At 37.6% G+C, this 25,976-nt stretch overlaps 2 protein-coding genes across 12 annotated transcripts in view; both read right to left on the bottom strand.

Annotated features, from left to right (window-relative positions):
- The window catches only part of AGBL3 (AGBL carboxypeptidase 3), a 120,813-nt gene extending 113,703 nt beyond the window's left edge, over positions 1–7,110 (bottom strand). Inside the window, 3 exon segments of the mRNA XM_061198260.1 lie at positions 4,255–4,315; positions 5,640–5,744; positions 6,728–7,110. Of these exon segments, the coding sequence (XP_061054243.1) occupies positions 4,255–4,315; positions 5,640–5,699 (121 nt within the window). The 5' untranslated portion in view covers positions 5,700–5,744; positions 6,728–7,110.
- Positions 7,111–12,738: 5,628 nt separating this feature from the next.
- Positions 12,739–25,976, bottom strand: part of CALD1 (caldesmon 1) — a 177,327-nt gene continuing 164,089 nt past the window's right edge. For 4 of the 11 annotated variants that reach the window (XM_061198744.1, XM_061198746.1, XM_061198745.1 and 1 more), the window contains 6 exons: positions 25,377–25,420; positions 25,197–25,278; positions 23,239–23,376; positions 22,672–22,767; positions 17,498–17,578; positions 12,739–14,849 (listed from right to left, as the gene is read on the bottom strand). In XM_061198744.1, the coding sequence (XP_061054727.1) occupies positions 14,814–14,849; positions 17,498–17,578; positions 22,672–22,767; positions 23,239–23,376; positions 25,197–25,278; positions 25,377–25,420 (477 nt within the window). In that variant the 3' untranslated portion in view covers positions 12,739–14,813. The other 7 variants (XM_061198742.1, XM_061198743.1, XM_061198751.1 and 4 more) reach the window with 6 other exon arrangements.

The raw sequence follows: 25,976 nt of genomic DNA, 5'->3' as shown, positions 1-25,976 counted from the left end.
AAAATACCTAGAGACAAATGACAATGAAAACACGACGATCCAAAACCTATGGGACGCAGCAAAAGCAGTTCTAAGAGGGAAGTTTACAGCAAAAAAATCTTACCTCAGAAAACAATAAAAATCTCAAACAACCTAAATCTTACACCTAAAGCAACTAGAGAAAGAAGAACAAACAAAACTCAATGTTAGTAGAAGGAAAGAAATCATAAAGATCAGAGAAGAAATAATGAAATAGAGACAAAGAAAACAATAGAAAAGATCAATGAAACTGAAAGCTGGATCTTTGAAAAGATAAATAAAATTGATAAATCTTTAGCCAGACTCAAGAAAAAAAGGGAGAGGGTTCAAATCAATAAAATTAGAAATCAAAAAGGAGAAGTTACAATGGACACCACAGAAATACAAAGGAACATAAGAGACTACTACAAACAACTATAAGCCAATAAAATGGACAACCTAGAAGAAATGGACAAATTCTTAGAAGGGTACAACCTTCCAAGACTGAACCAGGAAGAAACAGAAAATATGAACAAACCAATCAGAAGTACTGAAATTGAAACAGTGATTGAAAAACTTCCAACAAACAAAAGTCCAGGACCAGATGGCTTCAGAGGCGAATTCTATCAAACATTTAGAGAAGAGCTAACACCCATCCTTCTCAAACTCTTCCAAAAACTTGCAGAGGAAGGAACACGCCCAAGCATATTCTACATTAAAAGGATCATACACCATGATTTATCCCAGGGATGCAAGGATTCTTCAACATCTGCAAATCAATCAGTGTGATACACCACATTAACAAATTGAAGAATAAAAACCATATAATCATCTCAATAGATGCAGAAAAAGCATTTGACAAAATTCAACACCCATTTATGATAAAAACTCTCCAGAAGTGGGCATAGAGGGAACTTACCTCAACATAATAAAGGCCATATAAGACAAACCCACAGCTAACATCATTTTCAATGGTGAAAAGCTAAAAGCATTCCTTCTAATATCAGGAACAAGACAAGGATGTCCACTGTCACCACTTTCATTCAACATAGTTTTGGAAGTCCTAGCTACAGCAATAAGAGAAGAGAAAGAAATAAAAGGAATCGAAATTGGAAAAGAAGAAGTTAAATTACCACTGTTTGCAGATGACATATTATATACAGAAAATCCTATAGATGATACCAGAAAAGTACTAGAGCTCATCAATGAATTAGGTAAAGTTGCAGGATACAAAATTAATACACGGAAATCTCTTGAATTCCTATACACTAACAACAAAAGATCAGAAAGAGAAATTAAGGAAACAATCCCATTCACCATTGCATCAAAAAATATAACCTACTAAGGAGACAAAAGACTTGTACTCTGAAAACTATAAGACACTGATGCAAGAAATCGAAGATGATACAAACAGATGGAAAGATATACCATGTTCCTGGATCGGAAGAATCAATATTGTCAAAATGACTATACTACCCAAGGCAATCTACAGATTCAGTGCAATCCTTATCAAATTACCGATGGCATTTTTCACAGAACTAGAACAAAAAATTTAAAATCTGTATGGAAACACAAAAGACCCTGAATAGCCAAATCAATCCTGAGAAAGAAAAACAGAGCTGGAAGAATCAGGCTCCCTGACTTCAGACTATACTACAAAACAGTGTGGTACTGGCACAAAAATAAACACATAGATCAATGGAACAGGATAGAAAGCCCAGAAATAAACCCACACCCCTATGGTCAATTAATCTATGACAAAGGAGGCAAGAATATACAATGCAGAAAAGACAGTCTCTTCAAAAAGTGGTGCTGGGAAAACTGGACAGCTACATGCAAAAGAATGAAATTAGAACATTCTCTAACACCATATACACACATAAAGTCAAAATGGATCAAAGACCTAAATGTAAGGCCAGACACTAAAAAATTCCTAAAGGAAAACATAGGGAGAACACTCTTTGACATAAATTGCAACAATTATGTTCTTTGATCCACCTCTTAGAGTAATGAAAATAAAGCAAAAAAAAACAAATGGGATCTAATTAAACTTAAAAGTTTCTGCACAGCAAAGGAAACCATAACCAAAACGAACAGACCCACAGAATGGGAGAAAACATTTGCAAACGAAGTGACCAACAAGGGATTAATCTCAAATTATACAAACAAAAACAAAAAAACAAAAACAACCCAATCAAAAAATGGGCAGAAGATCTAAATAGACATTCCTCCAAAGGAGACATACAGATGGCCAACAGGCACATGAAAAGATGCTCAACATCACTAATTATCAGAGAAATGCAAATCAAAACTACAATGAGGTATCACCATACACCAGTCAGAATGGCCATCATCAACAAGTCTACAAACAATAAATGTTGGAGAGGGTGTGAAGAAAAGGGAACCCTCCTGCACTGTTGGTGGGAATGTAAATTGGTACAGCCACTATGGAGAACAGTATGGAGTTTCCTTAAAAAACTAAAAATAGAACTACAATGATCCAGCAATCCCACTTCTGGGCACATATCCAGAGAAAACCATAACTGAAAAGCTACATGCACTCCAATGTTCAGCACTATTTACAACAGCCAAGACATGGAAGCAACCTAACTGTTCATTGACAGAGGAATGGATAAAGAAGATGTGGTACATATATACAATGGAATATTACTCAGCCATAAAAATAATGAAATAATGCCATTTGTAGCAACATGGATGAACCTAGAGCTTATCATACTAATAAATCAGACAAAGAAAGACAAATATCATATGAAATCACTCATATGTGGAATCTAATTTTAAAAAATGATACAAATGAACTTATTTACAAAACAGAAACCGACTTAATAGATTTTGAAAACAAACTTATGGTTACCAAAGGGGAAACGTTGGGCAGGGAGGAATAAATCAGGAGCTTGGGATTACATACAGACACCACTATATATAAGACAGATAACCAGCAAGGACCTACTGTATAGCACAGGGAACTCTACTCAGTATTCTGTGATAACCTATATGAGGAAAGAATCTGAAAAAGAATGAACATATTTATATGTATAACTGAATCACTTTGCTGTACACCTGCAACTAAAACAACATTGTGAATCAACTATACGCCAATAAAATTTAAAAACCAACAAACAAACAAAAAACAACCCAGTCAAAAAATGAGCAGAAAACTTATTTAGATATTTTTCCAGAGAAGACATAGAGATGACCAACAGGCCCATGAAAAGATGTTCAACACCGCTAATTATTAGAGAAATGTAAATCAAAAGCACCATGAGGTATCACTCAAACAGGTCAGAAAGACTATCATCAAAAAGTCTACAAATAATAAAGCTGGAGAGGGTGTGGAGAGAAGGGAACCCTCCTACACTGTTGGTGGGAATGTAAATTGGTGCAGCCACTATGGAAAACAATATGGAGGTTCCTTAAAAAGCTAAAAGTAGAGCTACCATATGATCCAGCAATCCCATTCCTGGGTATATATCCAGAAGTAACTAAAGTTCTAATTTAAAAAGATACATACACCCCAATGTTCATAGCAGCAGTATTTACAATAGCCAAGACATGGAAGCAACCCATGTGCCCATCAACAGATGACTGGCTTAAGATGTGGTGTATATATATACATATATATATATAATGGAATATTACTCAGCCATAAAAAAGAATGAAATATTGCCATTTGCAACAACATAGATGGACCTCGAGAGTATTATACTTACTGAAATAAGTTAGACAGAGGAAGACAAATATTATATCACTTATATATAGAATCTAAAAAATAATACAAATGAATCTATATACAAAACAGAAACAGACTCACAGACACAGAAAACAAACGGTTATCAGAGGGGAAAGCAAGGGGGAGGGATAAATTAGGAGTATGGGATTAACAATCTACTATATATAAAATAGATAAGAACAAGGATTTACTGAATAGCACAGGGAATTATGTTATCTTGAAATAACCTATAATGGAAAATAATCTGAAAATATATATATATACAACCGAGTCAATTTTCTGTATACCCAGAACTAACAGAATAGTGTAAATCACCTATACTTCAATTAAAAAAAAAGTTTGAAGTCCAAAATATTCTTATAAAAGTAAATACGTATCTCCTTACCAATAACAGAATAATAATTCCCTATATTATTCACTGACTTTTTTTTCTAGCGCTCTCTCATTTTTCATCCACTTAAGGTACTATCAGAAAGAGAAGGGGGAATATATGAATAATCTCAAACCTGTTAAAAGTGCACACTGATGGATGTCTTCATTTACAAACTTCATAAAGGTATCCTCATCCTAAAACAAGAGAGTTTTAAATTATTTATCTTTTAAAAACCAGGTTTCCCAACCAGAAATTTTTTACATCTACCTTAGTACTTAGAATTGAGTGTGTCTTTAATCTTTAATAAATGAAAAAATTCAAGGTTATTATTGGCTATTGGTCTCAAAGCACCCAAGACTTCAAATATCCTGGAACAAAGTTTTCATCTTTCATTTCTCTTCTTCCACAAGGTAAGGTCATATTAATGATTATAGAGAAGGAACAGTTTAAAGATTCTTGGTAAACCTGGCAAAACAGGTTAAATTAGGACTAAAATTAACCAAAAAAAGAAGAAAAAAGAAACACAGAAAGCCATTGACGGGACTTCCCTGGTGGCTCAGTGGTGAAGAATCCGCCTGCCAATGCAGGGGACACTGGATTGAGCCCTGGTCCGGGAAGATCCCACAGGCCGCGGAGCAACTAAGCCTGTGCGCCACAACTACTGAGCCTGCACTCCAGAGCCCGCGAGCCACAACTACTCAGCCCGAGTGCCACAACTACTGAAGCCCTCGCGCCTAGAGCCTGTGCTCCCCAACAAAGAGAAGCCACCGCAATGAGAAGCCCGCGCACCGCAACGAAGAGTAGCCCCCGCTCGCCGCAACTAGAGAAAGCCCGCGCGCAGCAAGGAATGCAGCCAAAAATAAATAAATAAATAAATTTATGGGGGGGAAAAAAAGAAAGCCATTGACTTCAAGGGTTATACATCATTTGGGGAGTTTATTTTGGGACCTTAACTTACATAGATAATTTATACTTTACTAAAATGTGAAGGAAATTTCTTAGAAATAAGTGCTGGGACCAGACAAAATATTTGTAAGTACTGCATTTTGTTTCTCCCCTCCCCCATTCTTCCTCCATGTACTTTCCTTTGTTACAACAGTGCCACATGAAACCTATGATGGTGACACACAGTAGGTTTAGAAATAGGTTTCACTATTATGATACACATTATAATGTAACATAGAATTAGTACATATAAGAAAATAAGTGGACATGAATTATAAAAATAAAACCCTAATAATTACTTATTACACACATTTTAATAAAACTCAGAAGAATCTCAGCCAAAATATTTTCTCAAAAAAACCCCAAAATTAATATAGATTCTCTTTCTAGATAGGGCATACTGCACACATTAATACCTTTGCTTTCAATCAATTTATTTCCCAACTTCAGTGAAAAGTGATTTAAATATCCAACGGATTTTTACAGCCAACTGAATTTATAGTATTTTTACTGGGAATTTATATTTTACAACAAGTTTTATTTCTAAGTAGGATTAAGTTGAGAAAAACATACTGATTCATCTTCACTGATTGTTCTGTCTGAATAGTCTTCCTTTTCTGAATCCTCTGACATCTCTTCCAATATTTGGCTCGAAATTTCTTTTATTATGTAGGTAGGCTGTAAAACAATTTGTAAGGAACTTATTTGACAGTTTTCTTTTTAAGTACACATTAAATGTGTACCCCCAAATATATTCAATTTTATTTAATTAACAGTGACAATAGGCTTCTCTAAAAAGTAAATTAAGACACAGCTAATTAAACCTTTAATTTCAAAGATTTGAAGAAATTTTCCATTTTTATAAAATAGACAAGTCACAATAAGACAAATCACGTAAATAATTTAATTGAAAAAGGAATTTCCAGGGCACATAACCAAATCATTACATCCTAGATTTACAGTTAAATGCCACACAGCAATAGCGAGTTCAGAATAATTCTGAGGCATTGAAAAGATCATGCATCAGAGAAAAATTACAGTTACTTATTCAGGCAGTGAGTTGTAGCAATACAGTTAATTTTTTTTTCGGCTTAATTTTCATTTGACCAAAAGTTCAAATGACAGTAGGTTTTTTCCTCTATATTTTGGTTAATATTCTGCAGACTGTCTCTGTTCTAATATTCGATCATATTAGTCTTACTGGAATTTCAATAGTTATCAGAAGGTTGTATCGACAATTACCTCTCAAGTGGTAATTAAGACAATGAAATAATAGAAATTCCTTGTCATCAAGAGTCTACTGTTTTTGAGAGACCAAAGGAATTTACTAATTTCGAATCTACTAGTTTATGCTCCTCTCTACAAAAAGTGGGTTTTCGAGCGTGGACCACAAACAATAAAGCCCAAGCTCCATAGCGAATAACTTTACGAATGCCACAGAGAAGTCTGTCTTACGGGTGACACCTTCAGTAGCAAGAGACTGAAGTTTCCGTCTGGGGATCACAACTCCGAATTTGGAAAACTGGACTGGCATAAATCTTGATTCTGTTTCCTTACTTGAGCGTATGAGGCGCACCAACGTGCTGACCTGCTGCGGAGTAAAACCTGAGCTTCAGGAGAGGCACACACACAGATGGATCTAATAAGCGCTCCGTGCCTACCTTCCACGTCAGAAGCGAGAGAGGCCACAGCAGGCGCGGCCTCGCCCAGCGGCGCCGCGGCAGTCTCGGGGCAGGAACGATGACTTCCCTTCTTGGCGGGAAGGACGATGAAGCCACGATTCCTGGTGGCGAAGTCTTCCTCCCACACTCACTTCGCGACACGGCAGTGGAGGGAGGGGCGCCTTTTCCGGGCGCGCTCGTTTCGCGCAGGGACTTTCCCTCTTGGCACTTCACTGTCCCGCCTCGGCCTCCTCACCCTCGCCTCGAGTCCCACGGCCAGCCCGGTAGTCCCTTCCGCGCGCCGGGAGCAGCCGTCCTGCCCGTGATACCTACAGCGCAGCGACTGGAAGGAACGCTACTGCTGCCGTTTAGCAGCCGCAGCCACGCCCTTCGCCACGAAGCGCCGCACTCGTTACCAGGGCAACGGGCTCACCCTCGCGAGACCTCAGAAGGGCCAGCTACGCGGGATTTCGGCTGAAGGAAAGGGAGATCCCGGAGGATGACGCGAACTAGCAGCAGAGGAGTGGGCGTCAAAGGGCATCCCGAGGGGCGGGAAGGTAGAGAGAAGGGGGCTGGCGGGAAATTTTAGGGGTGGAGGCAGGACAGCTATTTGTCCCTACGGTTCTGCACATCGGTTGTTTGCCATGTCTGTCCCTTCTTCGAGCAGACACTAGAGCAGACTGGTTAAGACTTTTGCTTTGTTCATCTTTAGTTGTATCCACAGCGAGTTGCGTTTTGCACAGTTGTGTGACTAATGATCTTTATTGGATTCGGAAAAAGAGACTTTTCTCTTTAAATATTTGATGGAAGAGTCATAGATTTTCTTGGGTGAGCTTGCAAGATTCTTATCAGCTCAGAGATTCTTTAGGTATAATAATCGTTAGCTAACGTATCAAACACATCTTCAGGGACACTATGCAAATCACTTTACATGTATTGTCTCATCTAATTAAATATGATCTTTACATAACAGATTTAGTCATTATTCCTGTACATCCCATCTTGATTTCCCCCTGGTCTGTAGGTTAGTGGATAATTTATTTGGAATAGTTTTCCAAGTAGAGCTAAAAAAAACAAGTCTTTAAATGTTCGGTGCCTGCACGAGGCATTATGTGTCATGAGATTTGTAATACTGTAGAAATGGAGATAATGGAAAAGTAAAATAAAGGGCAAAGCAATAGCTTAAACATGAGGTTAATAGCCTCTGCTTAAATTTTGTTAGTTTCCGAAAAATAACATGTTCTTTGAGGTCAGTGATTTAGAAGATTGGACCTTCCAGAAAAAGAAATAGAGCAGGTATTAGATCACACTTTATTGAAAATTAATTACCCTTTATAATTGTACCTTGTTTTATGTAATACATATGTTACTAAAGGTGACTTGCATAGAGAATTTTTATATATGGAATCTATTTTTCTGTTGGATTTTAGAGTCATGATTGCAAGCCATAGTGTCAGACACACAAGGTGAAACTCCAAGAAATGATCTAACCAGGTTACACAAGAAATTAATGGCAGAGCTGGGACTTAAATCTCAAGATTTTTAGTCCAAATATTTACATGATAATATTTCAAGTAATCCTACAGAGAAAAATTATTTTAGTGCATAATAAAAATAGGAATTCAAAAAAACCTTTGAAAATTGTATTTATTCATTCTTTCATTAATTCAACAAATATTTATTCAATGCCTACTAATTGCCAGGGACCGTTCCCCGTGTAATAAAATGGACATTCCTTGTGGAGGTTATGTACTACTGAGAGAAGAAAGACCAATACTTGAAAAAAGCACTCAGGTGATGAAAATTGCTGTGGCGAGAAATAAGGGAAAAATAAAGAGCATAGGGAGTGCTCTGGTGGGTGGGCCTTGGTAGGGGTGGCTCTCTTGATGGAGTGTCCAGGAAAGTCTCTCTGACCAGGCTTTTGAGCAGAGACCTGAAGCAACTAAAGGGATGAACCACGTGGATGCCTAGGGGAAGACCTTGGCAGGCAGGGGAAACAGCAAGTACAAAGGCTCTGAGAGAAAATCATGTTATGAATTATACTAGGCAATACTGTTTAGTTGAAGCTTAGCTGGAGTCAGTACATTTTAAGAAAAGAGATTTCATTAGGACCTCTTTCTTCCCCGGATAAATTTAAAATGATTTTCTTAAGCACCTGTTCCTTTTTAACTCTTTTTTTTTAAACTTACTCTCCTATTCTAGACAGTAGAATACAGTGGAAATAAATTCTTTGCCTTTAAGTGCAAGTGGAAGGAAGACCTGCAGTAAACTTCAGCCAAGGACTTTGATGTCGGTCTGAGTTTTTGTTCTCCTTTTCTGTGATCTTATCAGAGAAGGTTATGGGACATACTCCTTATGGAGCCAGCTTCTGCTTCCTGGGAAGGCAGCTTTGCCTGTGCAGCAACCTTTCCTCCTCCAAGTTTTTGATGCATTCATCACCTCTAAGCCTGCAGTATAAAAGGCAATATAGTAAGAGTAAGAAAAGAGGAAAAGAAAAACCAAAACAGTACTCCAAAAGGCACAATTATTGGTGTGGGAATCAGGAGGGAAAAGGTCCTGTTAGCAACATGGCCAAATGTAAATTGTGTTAGGAATGTGATTTATTTTGTGTGATTATATCATTTTGAATTTGTTGAGCAGAGGCTTACATGAGCATGTGAGGTGACTAGGGAAGTCAAAGTTATTTATGACATCACAGAAGTTAGTGGTTATGTGGCTGTAGAGGCCTCATCATAATTTGGCTGAGGAAGCCATACTGGATCCTGGGAGCCCTGGGGTCATCTAGTACCCGTCAGGCCTTCCTCAGACTATCGGGGTCTACAATGTTCCAGTGTAGGGCAAAACCACTCCAACAGTTTCCAGATCTTAAGATCTGTCCCAGCCAGTCAACTAACCAAGACTTAGCTCAAAGGCCATCCCCTTAGTGAAGTCTTTCCTGATCCCTCTATCATTGGTAGAATATTTATACTGTTAGTTTATGTACTATGTCTAAATTTGGGGACTATAGTGAAGTATTATTCTTCTGAACACTTGGAAATGAGGTAGTAAGAATGCCCCCAGCCTGTTCAACAACGAACAGATAGGATAAATCACCTCAAAAGAGAAAGTTGGCTCCCAGGCTCAGGGTGAAGTTTCATGATAAAAATCAAGAAATGGTACCCACCCCACTGCCACCAATAAGTGCACCTGAACTGTGCAATGGTGAAATCCCCCTTCTCATTAAGGATGTGTTGGCCAGATCCCACAACTTTTCAGCCACTTCCTTTCATTTTGGTATTTAAGATTTCGTTCTGGTATTTGGTATTAAGTACACTTTAAACTTCAATTTCAAACTCGATTCAATGCCCTCCTCCTCGTTACCCCCTAGATCTGTCCCTAGCTCTGGTGACTGAGGAAGTGGGAGGGGATTGGTGTTTTGCTATTTACATTCATCCCCTCTTTCTTCTGAGTGCTTGTTCCTTGTTGTGTTAGGATGAGTTAGGGCTGGGGGGAAAAGGGCAGATAGCTCCTTAACTGGGCCAAATTGCAGTCTGCCTCGTTGGTCTCCAGTGCTGCTATTGGTCTTTGTCTGTGTACTTCAAGAGGAGCATGGTGGCCCCAACCTGCCCCCTGACAAGGGGCTGTCTTCAAGGCATGCTCCTAGGAAATAGCAATCTCTTGTGAGGAATTATGGGGAACAGAGGTTAGAATCTTTGATTCTTTATTTACTACCTTATAATTAATTTGGTTTGGATAAGGATCCAAATTTCTGTTTCCATTTACTTTTCTTCCAGCATTTGCTTATGTTAGTGCTTGGCAAAGGTAGTTTGTAGAAAATAAATGTTTTACTGAAATAGTAATGTTGATTTTGGCAAACACTTTTCTCATTAGGAAGGCAAAGCTAATAGCCATTGCATTTATCCATGGACTCTAGTCTAAATGGACATGCATCTAAAACTAAAGATATACAAAGGTTGAAAGTGAAGGGGTGGAGAAAGTTATATCATATATACAAATACACACACACACACACACACACACAGATTGAAAGTAAAAGGGGAAAGTAAAGTTATATCATGCAAGTGCTAACCAAAAGAAAGCCATGGTAGCAATGTTAAGAACAGAAAAAATAAACTTTAAGGCAAAAATCTTTGCTACAAATAGAGGGTCACTTCATAATATAAAAAAATATTCAATTCACTTGGAAGATAAAATGATTCTAGATTTGTGTATGCACCAAAAACATGACTTTAAATATGAAAGCAAATTTAACAGAATTACAAGGAGAAATAGACAAATCCATAATTATAGAGGGAGATTTTCACATTTCCAATTCAGTAACAGCTAGAACAAAGGAACAAAAAAATCCAGTAATGATATAGAATGTTTGGACCACATGATTAATAAGCTTGAATACAAATAGACACAGCACTCAGATCAAGACCTTGTTAGGCCATCTCCTCACTCCTGTGGAAGAACACATATTTAGGGTCATGAGATTTTCATTTCTTAACCATCCTTCCATTTGGAGCACACATGCAAGCAAGAGTAGAAAAAAACCCTACAATACAGACCAGTTTCTACATCACACAGAAGACTGTAACGTCTTTGAGCTCAAACCCTGAAGACCCACAAGATTAATGTTCATCCAGCCCTAATCCTATCAGTTTGGTATTAGTACTACAGATTGTATTCTTTTCATTACTTAATTTTGTGATTGACTTTGATGATAACATTGTCTAAACTTAGACCCCTTCTTGTTAGAATGTAGAAGTCAAAAGTATTAATTATTGGGTTGGCCAAAAAGTTCATTTGGGTTTTTCCATAACATCTTATGGAAGTTTTTTTTTTTTTTTTATAAATTTATTTATTTTATTTTTATTCATTTTATTTTTGGTTGCGTTGTGTCTTCGCTGTGCGCGGGCTTTCTCTAGTTGCGGTGAGCGGGGGCTACTCTTTGTTGTGGTGCATGGGCTTCTCACTGCAGTGGCTTTTCTTGTTGTGGAGCACAGGCTCTAGGCGCGCGGGCTTCAGTAGTTGTGGCACATGGGCTCAGTAATTGTGGCTCACGGGCTCTAGAGCGCAGGCTCAGTAGTTGTGGCACATGGGCTTAGTTGCTCCGCGGCATGTGGGATCTTCCTGGGCCAGGGATCGAACCCGTGTCTCCTGCATTGGCAGGCGGATTCTTAACCACTGTGCCACCAGGGAGGCCCAGTATTTTTTAAGTTACCATAATTTTGTTAACTCGTCGATCTTATGAACAGGATTCAGGGGACTGTTCAGGGCCTCCCGACTCACAATTTAAAACCTTTGTGAGAAAAGCCTCAGATTTCAAGTAGTGCTACATAAATAATATAAAATTACTGGGACTTCCCTGGTGGTCTAGTGGTTAACACTCCACACTCCCAGTGTAGGGGGACCGGGTTTGATCCCTGGTCAGGGAACTAGATCCCGCATGCCTCAACTAAGAGCCCGCATGCTGTAAGTAAAAGAGCCTGCATGCCACAACTAAAGATCCCACATGCCGCAACTAAGACCCGGCGCAGCCAAATAAATAAATAAATATTAAAAAAAATAAAATTACTATGAAAAAATATCTCTGGATTTAAAGGTAATCGCCAGTGCCTTGCAAATAGTAAGTATTCTACAAACAAACAGTATATATTAAATGGGTATTTCTACTGTAAAAGACAATGCCTTTGGGAAAACAGTACTGCCACCGTAGGTGCCAGAGGGGTGACATGTGACTACACTGGGAATGAGAAGGAGGATGAAGGAACATTTGATAATGTTTTTTTGAAGAAGAAGGTTTTCAATCCCTCTTTCCAACCTTTTCTATATATGTTTGGTCAGTTGTCTCTACCAGAGCAATTTTTAATATTTTGTTGGAAAATTGCCTGTAATAAGTATTTAAAAATATGAAATGGCTTTCCTCTTTAAAGAATGAAACCAAGACTCAATCTGAAATACGCATTTTGCTATACCATCATCTTTATTACATCAGATAGAACTCTTGTAATCAATATAGTACATAAAAATAAGTGAGGCAAAGACATTTGGAGGAATTCCATTTATTGTGGATGCATTTTCACAATATATATTTATTGCAGCGATCAATTATCAGTGAAAAATATCGTGTTTATAAAATTTTTAGGAATGGCAGATTCACAGAACATGCTAGTCACCTTGCAGTTTTACTTCTTAAAAAGATAACAAAGAGAATTGTAATCAAACAAGTAAACAAGGAATTTATTTTTCAAAAAATTAAATCCAAACTGAACAAAATTCTACCCTAAAACTTATTCCATCCAAATATTGGAATAAAAGTCAGGATCGATCGATATATTCTCTTCTTAAATTTAGACTTTCTAGAAAAAAATATATAATAGTGATCAGGAGAAGCTCTTATTCAAAAGTACAACAAATAAATGTTATCTCGCCATAGGACTTAATTCAAACTTTGATCCATTTCACTCGAATGCTGGGAGTCAATGCCAACTCAGGCACTGCATGTGAATTCTAGTTTATCTTATCATAGACTCATGTCTACTCTGTCATGGATGGGTGACTTGTGCAATATTGCTGGCTTTACTTTCTTTGGTCCAGATGTGCTAAAAGCTAGAGGATTCAACAACTCTACTGAGTTATGAGGAAAATGGACTTTGGAAGGCACTGGTCACTCCTCATGCCAGCCCTACCCTGGCTAGCTCTCCCAGGGGAACACTGTGGATTAGAAAAGAGTCATTTGGGAGGCTCTCTCATTGTGGTAGGAATTGAGACTAAGACAATTTTGGTAAGTCATGAGGTATACGTTTATAGAACTACACTATATGTATATCTCTATGCTAGAACATATTGCCAAGACACTGGAGTACTCTTTTATCATCTATTGTGAAGAATAGATGAACGCTTATAAGCTAAAATAAGATCTGATACCTGGATTGTGTGTGTACAAATGACGAGTTGATAGACTCTTTGGGAAAAAGGTAAAACTAATAAAAATTACATATATTTTTTGAAAGTTCAACACATTATCAACTTATGGCAAGTGCCAATGACTAATAAAGGTAGAAAAGTTTAACTAAAAAGATGTTTCGGTATGTTAAAGATGGAAGTACTGTCATGACTCCTAAATATTGGCTTTTGCTTACTTTTCTGCTTCCAGAGATTAGCCAAAGTTGGTCGTAGTACACCTATTCATGGAATTCCAATCTGTACAACTTTGCCACTAAAATCCTCGTCTTTAAATTTTAGAGAAGGAAGAGACCTCAGGCATCATCTAAGCCAACCGATTGTGAACTTGATTCTTAAGAATGAAGTTTGGAGCAAGCTTTGAGATTTAGTACAATTCACACTGGACTTCAAGACTGCTTTTAATTATAAACTAAATACTATGCTTTATAGAAAATGTCAATTCATTTTGACACTTCTAATCTCTTTCTTATAGGTTATTGGGCATTGGAAACATATCGATACCTATTCTGCCATGTTTCTATTGGCAAATATGAAATATTAATATAATACTGTGATTTTTAATTTTTAAAAAGCAGTGATATTGGCTAGTTACAGGGACATACTGCTAAATATAATAGCCTAGCACATAAAAAAGCTTTCTACCATTAGTGTGTTTGTATATGTGTATGCACATACATACATGATCACGTCATCTAAAATGTGGTTCACTATCACTACCAAAGAAATCCACAAAGCAACCAACCTAAAGAAATCAGTACCACTGTCAGCTAACATCAAAATCCAATTTAGATATTCATCAGCATGAAAAAAGTAATACCTTAACAGTACATCTTTTTTTTTTTTTTTAAAGACAATCATTATTGTAGTATCTAAAATCTGAAATGGGTTACTTTCACAAAGTGTTATAATTGCCTACTAAGATAATTTCTTCCATGCTTTATTCTAAAGTGCAGAAACAACATGATTTCTGTATTTAAAAAACAAAAAAAACAAAAAAAACACTATGGTTCCTTTTTCTGGATACTGCACACATTCCTCAGGCAATTTTCAACTTGAATCTCCTTTTGTTGACTTCCGATGTGGTTGATATCACTGTTCAGACACAGAGTTATGATGATCAGTAGAAAAGTCTCTATTTCACAGCATGGGTTTCTTTAGAAACAGGCTCCTGTGCAAAGGCAATACTTTTACCATGAACATCTCTAGACCGTGATTATTAAATATAGTGATAATATACATGGGTTTACTGGGATAATGAAAAACAAAACAAAAGGAAATGAACCCAATTTAGTAAATCAACATAAATATAAAACAGAGCAAATTAGCCCTCTTCAACTGAGCTGGTCCAGCATCTTGAGCGGCTACTTTGGGTTCTTTCTTGAACTGTCTCAAACCTGCTAAGAGAAGAGAGCTTTAAGTCGTCAGGCCACGGTGTTTCAGCCAGACATTTTGTGTCAGAATTAAAAAAAAAAAAAAAAAAAGAATGATAATATGGCAGGAATAAATGTCTATGAAAGGGAGGATTATTTTTGGCATTCTATTCAAATATGCTCCTCTTCTTTCAGTCTATCCTTTCTTCTGTTGGTTTTTTTGCTTTCCTCTTTCTTTCTTCTTTATATTCCCCTTTTCATATCTTGATCTTGAGCCTTGCTCATGGCATTCAGGGTCAAGGAGGTTTTTTTTAAACACTACTTACTACAAGGGCCAGGACTCTATAATGTGTGTTCCAGGACAGGCACGCATGACTGAATGGCTGTCTCAGCCACATCAAGGCATGATGGTAAACTGGACTACGCTTATCTTTAGTTTTCTCCTATTTTTTCATTTCCTACCTCCTATTCTTATGCCCCTACCCTTGAAACTTATCTGACCAATGGTCTTATTGTACACCGTTTCTTTCCCTCAGCTAGCTGCTAAAAATTCTTGCTGAGGTATTCACAAATGTTAAAAGTGTTATGAATCTGCAATTTCAAATGTGTTGTATAGTTTCATTTCAAAGGAATTACTGTGTGATACTAGTGAATTTGACATTTTGGACCAAAGGAGCTACCTACTTTGCTACCTCACAAACTCAGCTCTGGGCCTGCTGGTTATGTTATTATTATTACTGTAGAAAGAGTTTTGTGGTATAGACCAAGGAGGAGGGGGCAGTATGTATGTGTATGAAGTCTCACCCTGTCACCGTCCCACCTTGTACCACACACATTATTGCATAATTCCAGAGAGTACCATTTATGTTGTATATGAGTCGTGTTCTCTGAGACCTACCATTCCAGATCATATCTTTACTCTACTTCCTAGAACCCTGGTTCAGAGGAATGTTGTCCAGAGGGGATCTATTAAACCTGTGATGATGGCCTATGGACAGCTGACACCTCCTACTCAGAAAGGAGACTATATAAACATTTAGACTGTCATTTCTGAAAGGTCATTTCGCGAAGGGTCATAATGGCTTAGGCCAACGAAAGTTCATTCTTTGTTTAAAAAAAAAAACTAAAAAATGATTCCCCTCCATTCCACCAGAAGAAAATTGTACAAGGAACTTTAGAACTTTACATTTTCTGCTGAATATGCAATCCTAAAAAAAAAGCAGCATGTATAATGGTTAAGAATGCAGGCTCAGAACAGACTGCCTGAGTTTAATCCAGGCTTTGCTCCTTATTTGCTGTGTGACTTTGAGAAAGGTACTTAATCTCTCTGTGCCTCATTCTCCTTAGCTCTAAATGGGGGTAATAATAATGGAGATTGGAGGGTCAAATGAGATAATGTAGGTTGAGAAGGCATATAGTGGGTGCTCATTACACGTTAGTGGTTTGTAATGGTGAAAATTATTACTGGTACTTTGAATATATTTAGCAGTTATTTAGAAAATTTAACTAATAGAGAAGATGTAACACACTCAGGAAGCTGCACCAGACTTATCAGCACGTCGTAGAAAGTAGGAAAGAGGAAGCAATTCTCTCCCTTTGGTGAGCTGTACAGATTCTTCAGTTGCCTTTGAGATGTTCTTCAGTCCTGAGTTTGCTTAAAAAGTGCTTCTGGGTATAGAGTTCTACATCAGCCCATAAGCAGTCTATTCTAATCTTACTTATTGTTGCTCTCTGATTTTTCTCTTTTCAATTTTCCCTCTACCAAGGGAGAAGACTGGAATTATTACTTGAATGGGGAATTAGGAGTTGAATTAGCTCCTTGTACAACAAGGGGTCCAATTTTTAGTTTGTGCATCTTTTAGATATTGACCAGAGGCCACTTTGTGAAGGATTAGCAGAAGGCCAAAGAAAGACAAATCCAAGCATTCTTAGCCATTAGTTTACATAGGGTAGCAAATTTTGCTGACTTTTGAATATTATTTCAATTTTTTTGCCATATCAGCCTTGAGTCCTAGGCTGCTGGCAACGTAACCCCTTAGAATGGTTCCAGAAAGCAGCTTTGAAACTACTCAAGGAGATAGACATTCTTTCCTAGGTGATCTGCAAATTCTGATTTCCAAGCCTGGACCTTGTAAGGAAATGTAGACTATGGTTATACCACACAGCCTTCTGTTTTCAACACCCCTACCACTATGGTGTTTCTAGAATGTCTTACTGGGAACCATCCCATGGATCTAGACTATTTACCTTGTATGACTGACAAACCTACCATGCTGAAGGCTCCGTGACATTGCCTTTCACTGTACCATATACAAGTCTTTAGAAACTGATGGTTACCCAGACAAGACTCTGTGGATCAGCACTATTTCTTTTTTGACCCTGGGACAGCATACTGCAGGACACAGCAGGAAAAGAACCTGTGAAAAACAAATCTTCGGTAGATTACCTTAGTGGGGGAAGTGACCTTGTCCACAGATTGCTTTTCCCAGAGGTTCCGCTTGCCAGATACGTCTCCTGGCCTCAAATCCTAATGAAGAGAAAGCAGAAAAAATTGATGGGTGGCTCTTTATATTTTCTAGCCAGGTCTAAATAAATCACCACATCTGTTGTTTGTGTATTTGTGTAATACACTTTATCCTAGTCATCTGAAATGGGTTAAATCAAAAGGATCGTTAGCCGTTGTTTGTTTTTATACGGACCCTGACCTATGCTGTGACTCGAGAATGGGCTGAAACTATCCAGCATTTAGGTCCTGTCATTCACCAAGGACTTACTATTTATTGACCAGTAAAATTGGAATATAAGCATATTTAAAATGAGATAGCCAATTTTTAACTTTCTATGTCCTTAGAAGTGAATCGAGCATAGGTTAGTTTTAAATAATTTTGGGGGGGTTGGATAAGGACCTCACCCCTTGCCAATTAACTTTTCTTTGGTGCCTTGCCCATGGCCCCCAGCCCTTATGACTTTAATGCGTACCAGCTGGACTTCCAATGGCCAACACTGCATCTCTTTGCATGAGGACTTCCTCTGGCTGCAGATGCCCACTTTGCTCCCAGGAGGCAGGCTGGACATCCAGAGAGTCAACACCCCCAGGAGCAGTCTTCAATCACTCACCCATGAGATTTGGTGCAAGAATATTTCTCAGACTCTCTCACGCCTCAGGTAGGATAACTCGGAAGCATGTGTTTTGTGGTGGCTTTCAGGATTTCCCAGCAGGATTATGTTTAACAGCCCATGTAGTGAATTGCTTAATAAACATTCTTTATTGGCTGCCTTCTTTTCCTGCCTCACTTCCTGTAGTGTTTTCTTCATGTCTCAAGTAAACTACTTGCACACGAACCACTATTTTAGGGTTTGCTTCTGGACAGCCCAATCTAAGACATTTTTCTAATTGCACTTTCCTCAGATTAAAATCATTTTGTGTTTCCTGAGGAGCAAGGGGTAATTCAGAAGTGTATCAGGAGCACCTAGCCCCGTGAAATTAAACATTTACTACAAAGTGTACCCATAAGAGAAAGTGACAGTTGATGACATACGTGAGAACATGTAAAGATCTTGGGAAGAAAACACTAAAATATGATCGATAACAGCTATATATCTTTGAATCTTTATTTACTACCTCATAATTAATTTGGTTTGGATAAGGATCCAAATTTCTGTTTCCATTTACTCTTCTTCCAGCGTTTGCTTATATGAGTACTTGGCAAAGGTAGTTTGTAGAAAATAAATGTGTTTTACTGAAATAGTAATGTTTATTTTGGCAAACCCTTTTCTCATTAGGAAGGCAAAGCTAATAGCAACTACATTTATCCATGGACACCAGTCTAAATGGACATGTATTTTTTTTAATAGATACTATTGAGACTGCAACACTAGAAATGCACTGGTTAAAAACCGTACCATGTGAAGCAGTTCAGATTTGCCTTAATCTTACTGAATTTCTGGATTTTCACTGTGACATGGATTCCCGATATTCTATTAGAGAGTTACCCCTATTTAACTTGGAACCAGTAAGCAACAAATCAGATTGTTTTTGAAGAATTCCACTACATATGCCAATGTAAGTAGAAGCTGCCAAATTGTCTGGAAGACTGTTTTAAAAATTTGGAAACTATAATTAGGAACATGCTAATGGAAGCTCTGGAAAGTGGCTATTACTACTTTATTTGATTCATATAAGAAAAATATTTTTCTTTCACATGAATACCCTTCTACTAAAGAAAATGAATTGTATTTTCCTTGAATCCTACCTATGAATCTTTTGAGATCACTTAAAGAGTTTAAAGAGTCCATTTTAAGAAAATATTAACATCTGAGTGGTAAATTAGCATCTTAAATCAAATGGGAAATATAAATGAAATTACCTGACCCGCCTACATTTTAGAGAAAGACCCACTCCAGAAGAAGAGGGAGAAATGAAGGCAGGGAAGCAGGTTTCCAGTCAACCAGAGATCAAAGAATGAAGAAGAAAATTCAGCTGAGAAAGACAATGCTGGGTTTTTTTTAAACAGAAAGAAAGACAAATTAGCATTTTAATTGCTCTATATAACATGTAGTTTAGATACAAAGAACAGACTAACCAGATACAACAGACATACTTAGAATTGAATTCCAGTTACAAAGTTACACTGAAGTCCTATAAATTCTACCCACAAATAGCAATAGACATCCCAGTAAAGAATCAGGTGTAGATCAATGTTTAAATAAGTTACTAGTTTTCAGAGACCCAAATAATATTGATTTGACAAGCTTTTGAGCACTTTTAATTCTAGGAAAATTAATGCATAACTAGTAGCAGAGGATGGTTTTTCTCTTCAGTGAATTTTAGAACTGGACACTAATCCCATGGATTACTCTTTTCCTGGTTCTTGAGGTTTCACTGGGTGAGCACTATTTTGGTAAAAGAATTTCTCTCTGATTTTTCCTTAATGGCCACATGCCATACATCTGCAAACACAAACCCAGGCTTTCCCTTTCACCCATACACGCCAAGGAATATAAACAAGGGGTTGAGAATAAATCACCTCTGGTCCCAAATTAGAAGGGAGCCTTTGGGAACCTCCTATTTGCTGCTGTCTTTAGGTAATCCTCTGACATCCTGGGTTCAGGGTCAGTCTGACCAGAATCCCAAGGGTGTCAAACTCACATGCCTGCCATGAAGGGCCAGGCTGGAAACACATGCCTGAAGAGGCTGGTGTAAGAAAATTTTAAAAAAGAAGGAATCAACAAGTTAAAGAATGCATGCCTCCACACCTTAAAAACATGTTCAAATTATAATTTAAAAGAAGGAATATAAAGCACAATGGCCCTGACTACACAGATCTTAGCTGCAGGCCGCCAGTGTGAGACCCCCCTGGACAAGACCTAGACAAAAATCTTTGCTTGACCTGTCTTTCTAAGCTGCCTTCCAGGACTTAACCTTTTGCCTGACAAGTTTTATGTATCTGCAGGATCTGTCCAGCCCTTTCCAGCAGTTCGGACATTTTCATTTCTTTTCTGCTGGATCCATAGTGTCTGTGAGTTACCCTCCTGCCTTACTAAATTCCAAGTTATATCTTTCCCCAAAGAGACTGCCATACTGCTATTCATGATGTGGCACATTGCTGGGCCTACTGCTCTTGGGATGTGCACAAAGCTCAACGTTATATATGAAGTACGATCTACTCAAACTGCCCTTTTATTTACAACATCAATTACACATTGCTTTGTTTCAACCTGGCCTTTATTCAGGAAGCCACACTAGTCTACCAAATCCAATGGGACATGGGGAAAAAGAGATCATTATGATGTATACTACTTGCCACATTCTTCTTGCCTTTTCTCCTCTATCCTCTAGTAGACGGTCTAGCAAATTTCTTACTAAATATTAGATAAAGCAGGCAATGATTTTGTAATTTCCCTGTAATGCCTTTTTGTCCTGCCACTTTTAGGAGGCCATCAATAACTCCAGAAAATGGGGCTTTCTGTGGAAATCTTGACTCATTTATACCTATTGTAATAATAACTGTATTGAATCTTTTTAACCCTCCCATTAGGGTGACGTAGATGATAGGCTTATCAGTTAAAGTGTTGATAGAAGAGTATGGGTCAAATCCTGAACCAAATACATGAGTATAATCTGGGATAGAAATGAAACAGGTTGCAAATACATGTGAAAAAGTGACCATCTCCTTTAGCAATGTACCATACTCATCAAAGAAGAAAAACATATACCCTTTTCTCTTTATCTTTGCTGTCATGAGAAACCTTCAGTGTGTCCACGAACTTGCTGAACTTGTATTATATGCAGTGTTTTGGGGGAGAGGGTCTTTACATTTCATTAGGTTTTCAAAGGCGTCCATAATTCAAAAAGGTTAATAATCACTGATCTGGAACCACAAAACTTTATATAAACTGCCATTTAAAAAATAATTTCCACTCTTTATGTCACCTGGGGTGTTGGGGAAACTTGAGGCACTGAAGATCACATACCTTGTGGGTATGATCCCTCACCTCGACTGTCTCCTTTTATAGGGCCCCTTTCCTATATCTACTGGGAGAGGAAAAAGATTTTCTTTTCAATATATTAAGACTGTCCAATTGTCAATTGGGTTTACATTAGTTTTATACCTCTTGTGAGGCCCGTATGCAGAGAATCTCAAGCTGAATATTAATTGACTACAAGGAATTGTACCCACGAAAAGTATGGAAATATTTCCATTCTTTTCTTTTTAAATTGGAAAAGTGATAAAACTTTAGTGAATTTGGAGATTAAATATAGAGCAAAGGGATGCAATTAAATGCTCAACAGTGCAGAGGCCTAGGATTTGGAAAGCTTTTCTTCTACCTCTGGAATGGGGTGGTTGTGACAGGAGTTTTTGCTGCCTTGGGCACCAACAAAGGTATAAAAGCCAACTTCACAGAGAAAGTTCACCAGTATACAGTAGGGAGCTTAATAAGTTTTTGATTATAACGATAAATGCAAGGCAATGATCAAATACATTCAATGAAAAGGTTAAAAGAATATTTTTATAGTAAGATAGCCACACTTAATAAGAAAATTTTAAATTTCCAAAAATAACATTCATAACCAGTTTTTATAGTTTCTAGTCTTAAGTTTTTTTTTTTTTTTTAAATGGCTTTCCTTTGGAGGTGTTGACAAGAAAATTACAGCAATTATTTCAACAACTACCCAGTAACTGTATTTTTGTGTTAAGTTACAAAAATTAGGCAAATTAGAAAACATGGGTTCAAATAGCCAACATACACATTCTTTTGGGAATAAGTCTAGGGGTGCTCTTGACAGAGAAATGGCCAAGATAATTTGACATTTTCATTTTCAAATTCCTACCTGTAATTTATAGAATAGAAGCTAAACATGCAGACCAGTTAAGAGTGTAAATTTGAACTGCCTCAACGTTCTGGGTGGAGAGGTGATGGTCCCATTTTACCTTCTGGGTAATTATAGTGCTCGGGACTGTTCTCTCTCAATCTGAAGCCCTCCTTGTTTGTTATTCAGCAGTCACGACCAAGAACAGGGGCCGTGTTTTTCCCCGGCAAATAGACCAACAGCCTGTTTTCTTCTGTTGCTGGAAGCTGAGCTATGAGAGAAATTCAGAAGAACCTGGAGCTACTTACAGAAGGTTTGGGAGCAGGTGACTTGTTTCCATCTGGGGTTTTGGTTAGCCATTCATTGATGCGGCTGGAGACCCCCACCTTTAAGCCAGCTGTTTCCTACAAAAGGTCAAGCATCTAATATTAAAGAAAAAAAAAAAAAAACCTACCTGGAAAGAAAATTTCAAAGCAACCTCAAAATATTATCCAGTATTGTTTCACATCACACTGATCAATTATTGATCATTATATTGAATATTTTGACAAAAATAAACCTTAAACCTGATATTTAAAGAGTATGTTATCTGGTGTTCTTCCCCCTGCACTTCTCCTACCCCCAACCCCAAGGTCAGTGATTAACTCCGGGTACTGTATTTAGAGGCCTGTAGCCAGAGCACAGTGCATAGTCTATTAGCCTCAGGAACACATTCTCCCTGAGCTTGCTTTTTGGTCATTGCAAAAGAAAGTAAGAATTATACCTTTTTCACTGCTTTTGTAATTAACTATGTGATTCCTAAAAAAAAAAAAAAGAAAAAAGAAAAAAAGAAAAACCCAACCTCCAAAATTAAAAGACGGCAATCCTCTGCTCACCTTATTTGGCGTGCCTGATGCAGTGGGTGATGAGAACACATTGCCTTTCTCCCACATGCTCTTGATGTTGCGGACACCTTCGGCAGGAACAGGAAGGTCCGAGGCTGCTGGCTTCGTAGGTTTTGCAGTTTTCGTTCCCTGAAGTATGTGAATTATTTTTAGGATTGGTGCTGGTAAGTTTGCGCTCGTAAAACTATAGTAAGCTTGTCTTCTTCAACACTATCACTTAACAAATTCACTGTGTAAATGCCTTCACCAAAAATGAGAGTCATAATTTCTGTTGTGAAAGTACGTTCTGATGACATCTCTACCTCCAAATAAACCATTATTATCTACTTCAGAGGATCTTTCGAAAGTGAAATATGCTTTTCATTGGGACTCCATTTCGTGTTAAGGTGATATGCTACTTCATTGCTACAACAGACACTTCTTGAGTGCCTGCTGTGTGCAGGGCACTGTGCTAGGCTCTGGGGACGTGGTGGTATGCAAGACAGTCCGCTCTGTAAGCTGCAGTGGACTGACATTAATAGGAGAGACAGTCACTAGTTATACACTATTATTTCACATTGCAGTAAGTGCTATGAAAGATGAGTGTGGTGCCATAAGCACGCCAAGAGAGCACACGATAGGACAATGGTACTTAGTTTAGGGGGGCAAAGAAGGCTACTCTGAGGATGTGACATTCAAACCCAGATCTGATGGAAGACTTGAAAGAGGCTGGTGAAGGAAGGAGAAAACACCGTTCCTCACAGAGCTAACAGTACATGCCAAGGACCAGAGACGGGGGTGTGCTAAAAGACTGAAAGACTGAGAGACCACCGCATGGAGATTGGAAGGAGGAATGAATGGGTGTAAAAAGAAAGGTGTGCATTCAAGATACTTTTCCAGCAGTAGTGATGGGCGTACCCCAAATCATGCAGTTTCTCTCCTGGTCCTGCTTTGGGGCCTGTGGCATGTGTCATCAAGGTGGGCAGCCAGGGTGAGTGGCACCATTGCTGGACTATGTGAAGCCTGAAGCCACAGTTTTGGCTTCATTAACCCTGTTAGAGCTGTGATCAATTCAACCACAGAAAATAACTATCTGCAATTTGTCTTATAATTTAGTGGCCATTTAATCTTCTGAAAATCTCCTCTTGAATGTTAAGACTTGATTATTCATTTGATAAATCATCCAGACCTCTCTCTTTCTTATTCCCTCTTATCATTTGTTATGAACTATTTTATAGGTATCTCCACTCTGCAGTACAAAGGAGAGGAGAAATCAAATCAAACTGATCCAATTACTTCATAGCAGGCAACTAAAACCACTGACTAAAGTCTACACAAAGGAGAAAAAAACCAGGATCACATCTTGATCAATGGCACCCTACCCTCTTAGTGCTTTGGTACTTGGAAATATAGTACATTATTTCTGAATAGAGTAACACCTCTAGGTCAACTGGGTGGAAAAAATGTTGGATTAGACAGAAGCATAAAACTATGATCCTTCATATATAAAACAATCAATTTGAAATTCATTAAATTCCAGCTGGCTATCATCTTTATATTAATTTATACTACCAATTTATTTGATAATAAAAGTTTTTATAGATAAAAGAGGACTAATCATGGTTGTAAGGGACCTGTTTAAACTATGTATGGGAACACATTTTATAAGGAATTAAGAATATTGAAAATATACTTGTGAACACATAAATAATATATTTAAATAACAATAAACTCATTCATTAAAAAAAGTAACACCTTCACTAAAGAATACAGGTAGAAAGTAGTAAACAATAATTTATTTAAAACTCTTCTATAATGTGTCTTTATTATTGTTTTCTCTCTAACTAGTTATAAAACATCATTAACATTCTAACACTACTGGACTTGATTATTGTCCTAAGTGTTTCTATGATTATTTATAGAATCAGAGTTGATTTCTGTTTGACCATAACTCTGAGGACATCTCTCACCTCAATTGCACTGGTGTATTGCTCCAGTCTGCTGTCAATCTTGGAGACTACTGCTGCTTGATGAGTTGATTTAACACCACTGCTAAGTAAATAAACACACACATACATACATAAAAATGAGAGAATTTTCCCATACATATAATGGCTGATGATTCTCAATTCAACAATTAACCATATTACCTTTTCTGCACAGACTTATTCAAAAATTCTGCTCGCTCTTCTATCTAGGAATTGGAAAAAAATAAAACCAGTTAATACTTTCAGTTTATAAACAGCGTTTCTCAGCCCATACTACTATCTTCCCTAAACCTGGGGAATAAAAGTACCAAAGAGTGTCAAAGAGTATGAGGGTGCTATGCACAGCACCTCTGCTAGAGAGGAAAACTACGTGCAAGGTATTTGATAATGAGGTTTGGGAGACGAAGGTAGGACTGGCAGAAGATAGAGAAATATGAAGTTCTGGAGACAAAGACTAGACAAAATGTTATTAAAATGCCTCTGAAATAATATAAATCAAGGGCAAAATAATTACATTTCAAGACTAAAACAATTTTTTTTTGCTTTCTGATGTACTTTAAATATTTTTCCATTATTTTTTATTGAGGTATAAATGACATATTACATTACATTAGTTTTAGGTATACAACATAACGATTTGATATTTATATATATAAGAAAGATAACCAGGAACTGTGAACTATTCACTTACTGCTTAGCCTGATTTTCTAATTTGACAGCTGTCAAACCTATTGCTGAACTTAATTTGCCCTGAATGTAGGA

The sequence above is a fragment of the Eubalaena glacialis genome, chromosome 8 (genome assembly GCF_028564815.1).
Source record: "Eubalaena glacialis isolate mEubGla1 chromosome 8, mEubGla1.1.hap2.+ XY, whole genome shotgun sequence".
Lineage (NCBI taxonomy): Eukaryota > Metazoa > Chordata > Mammalia > Artiodactyla > Balaenidae > Eubalaena > Eubalaena glacialis.
This window is presented reverse-complemented; position numbering and strand designations above follow the sequence as displayed.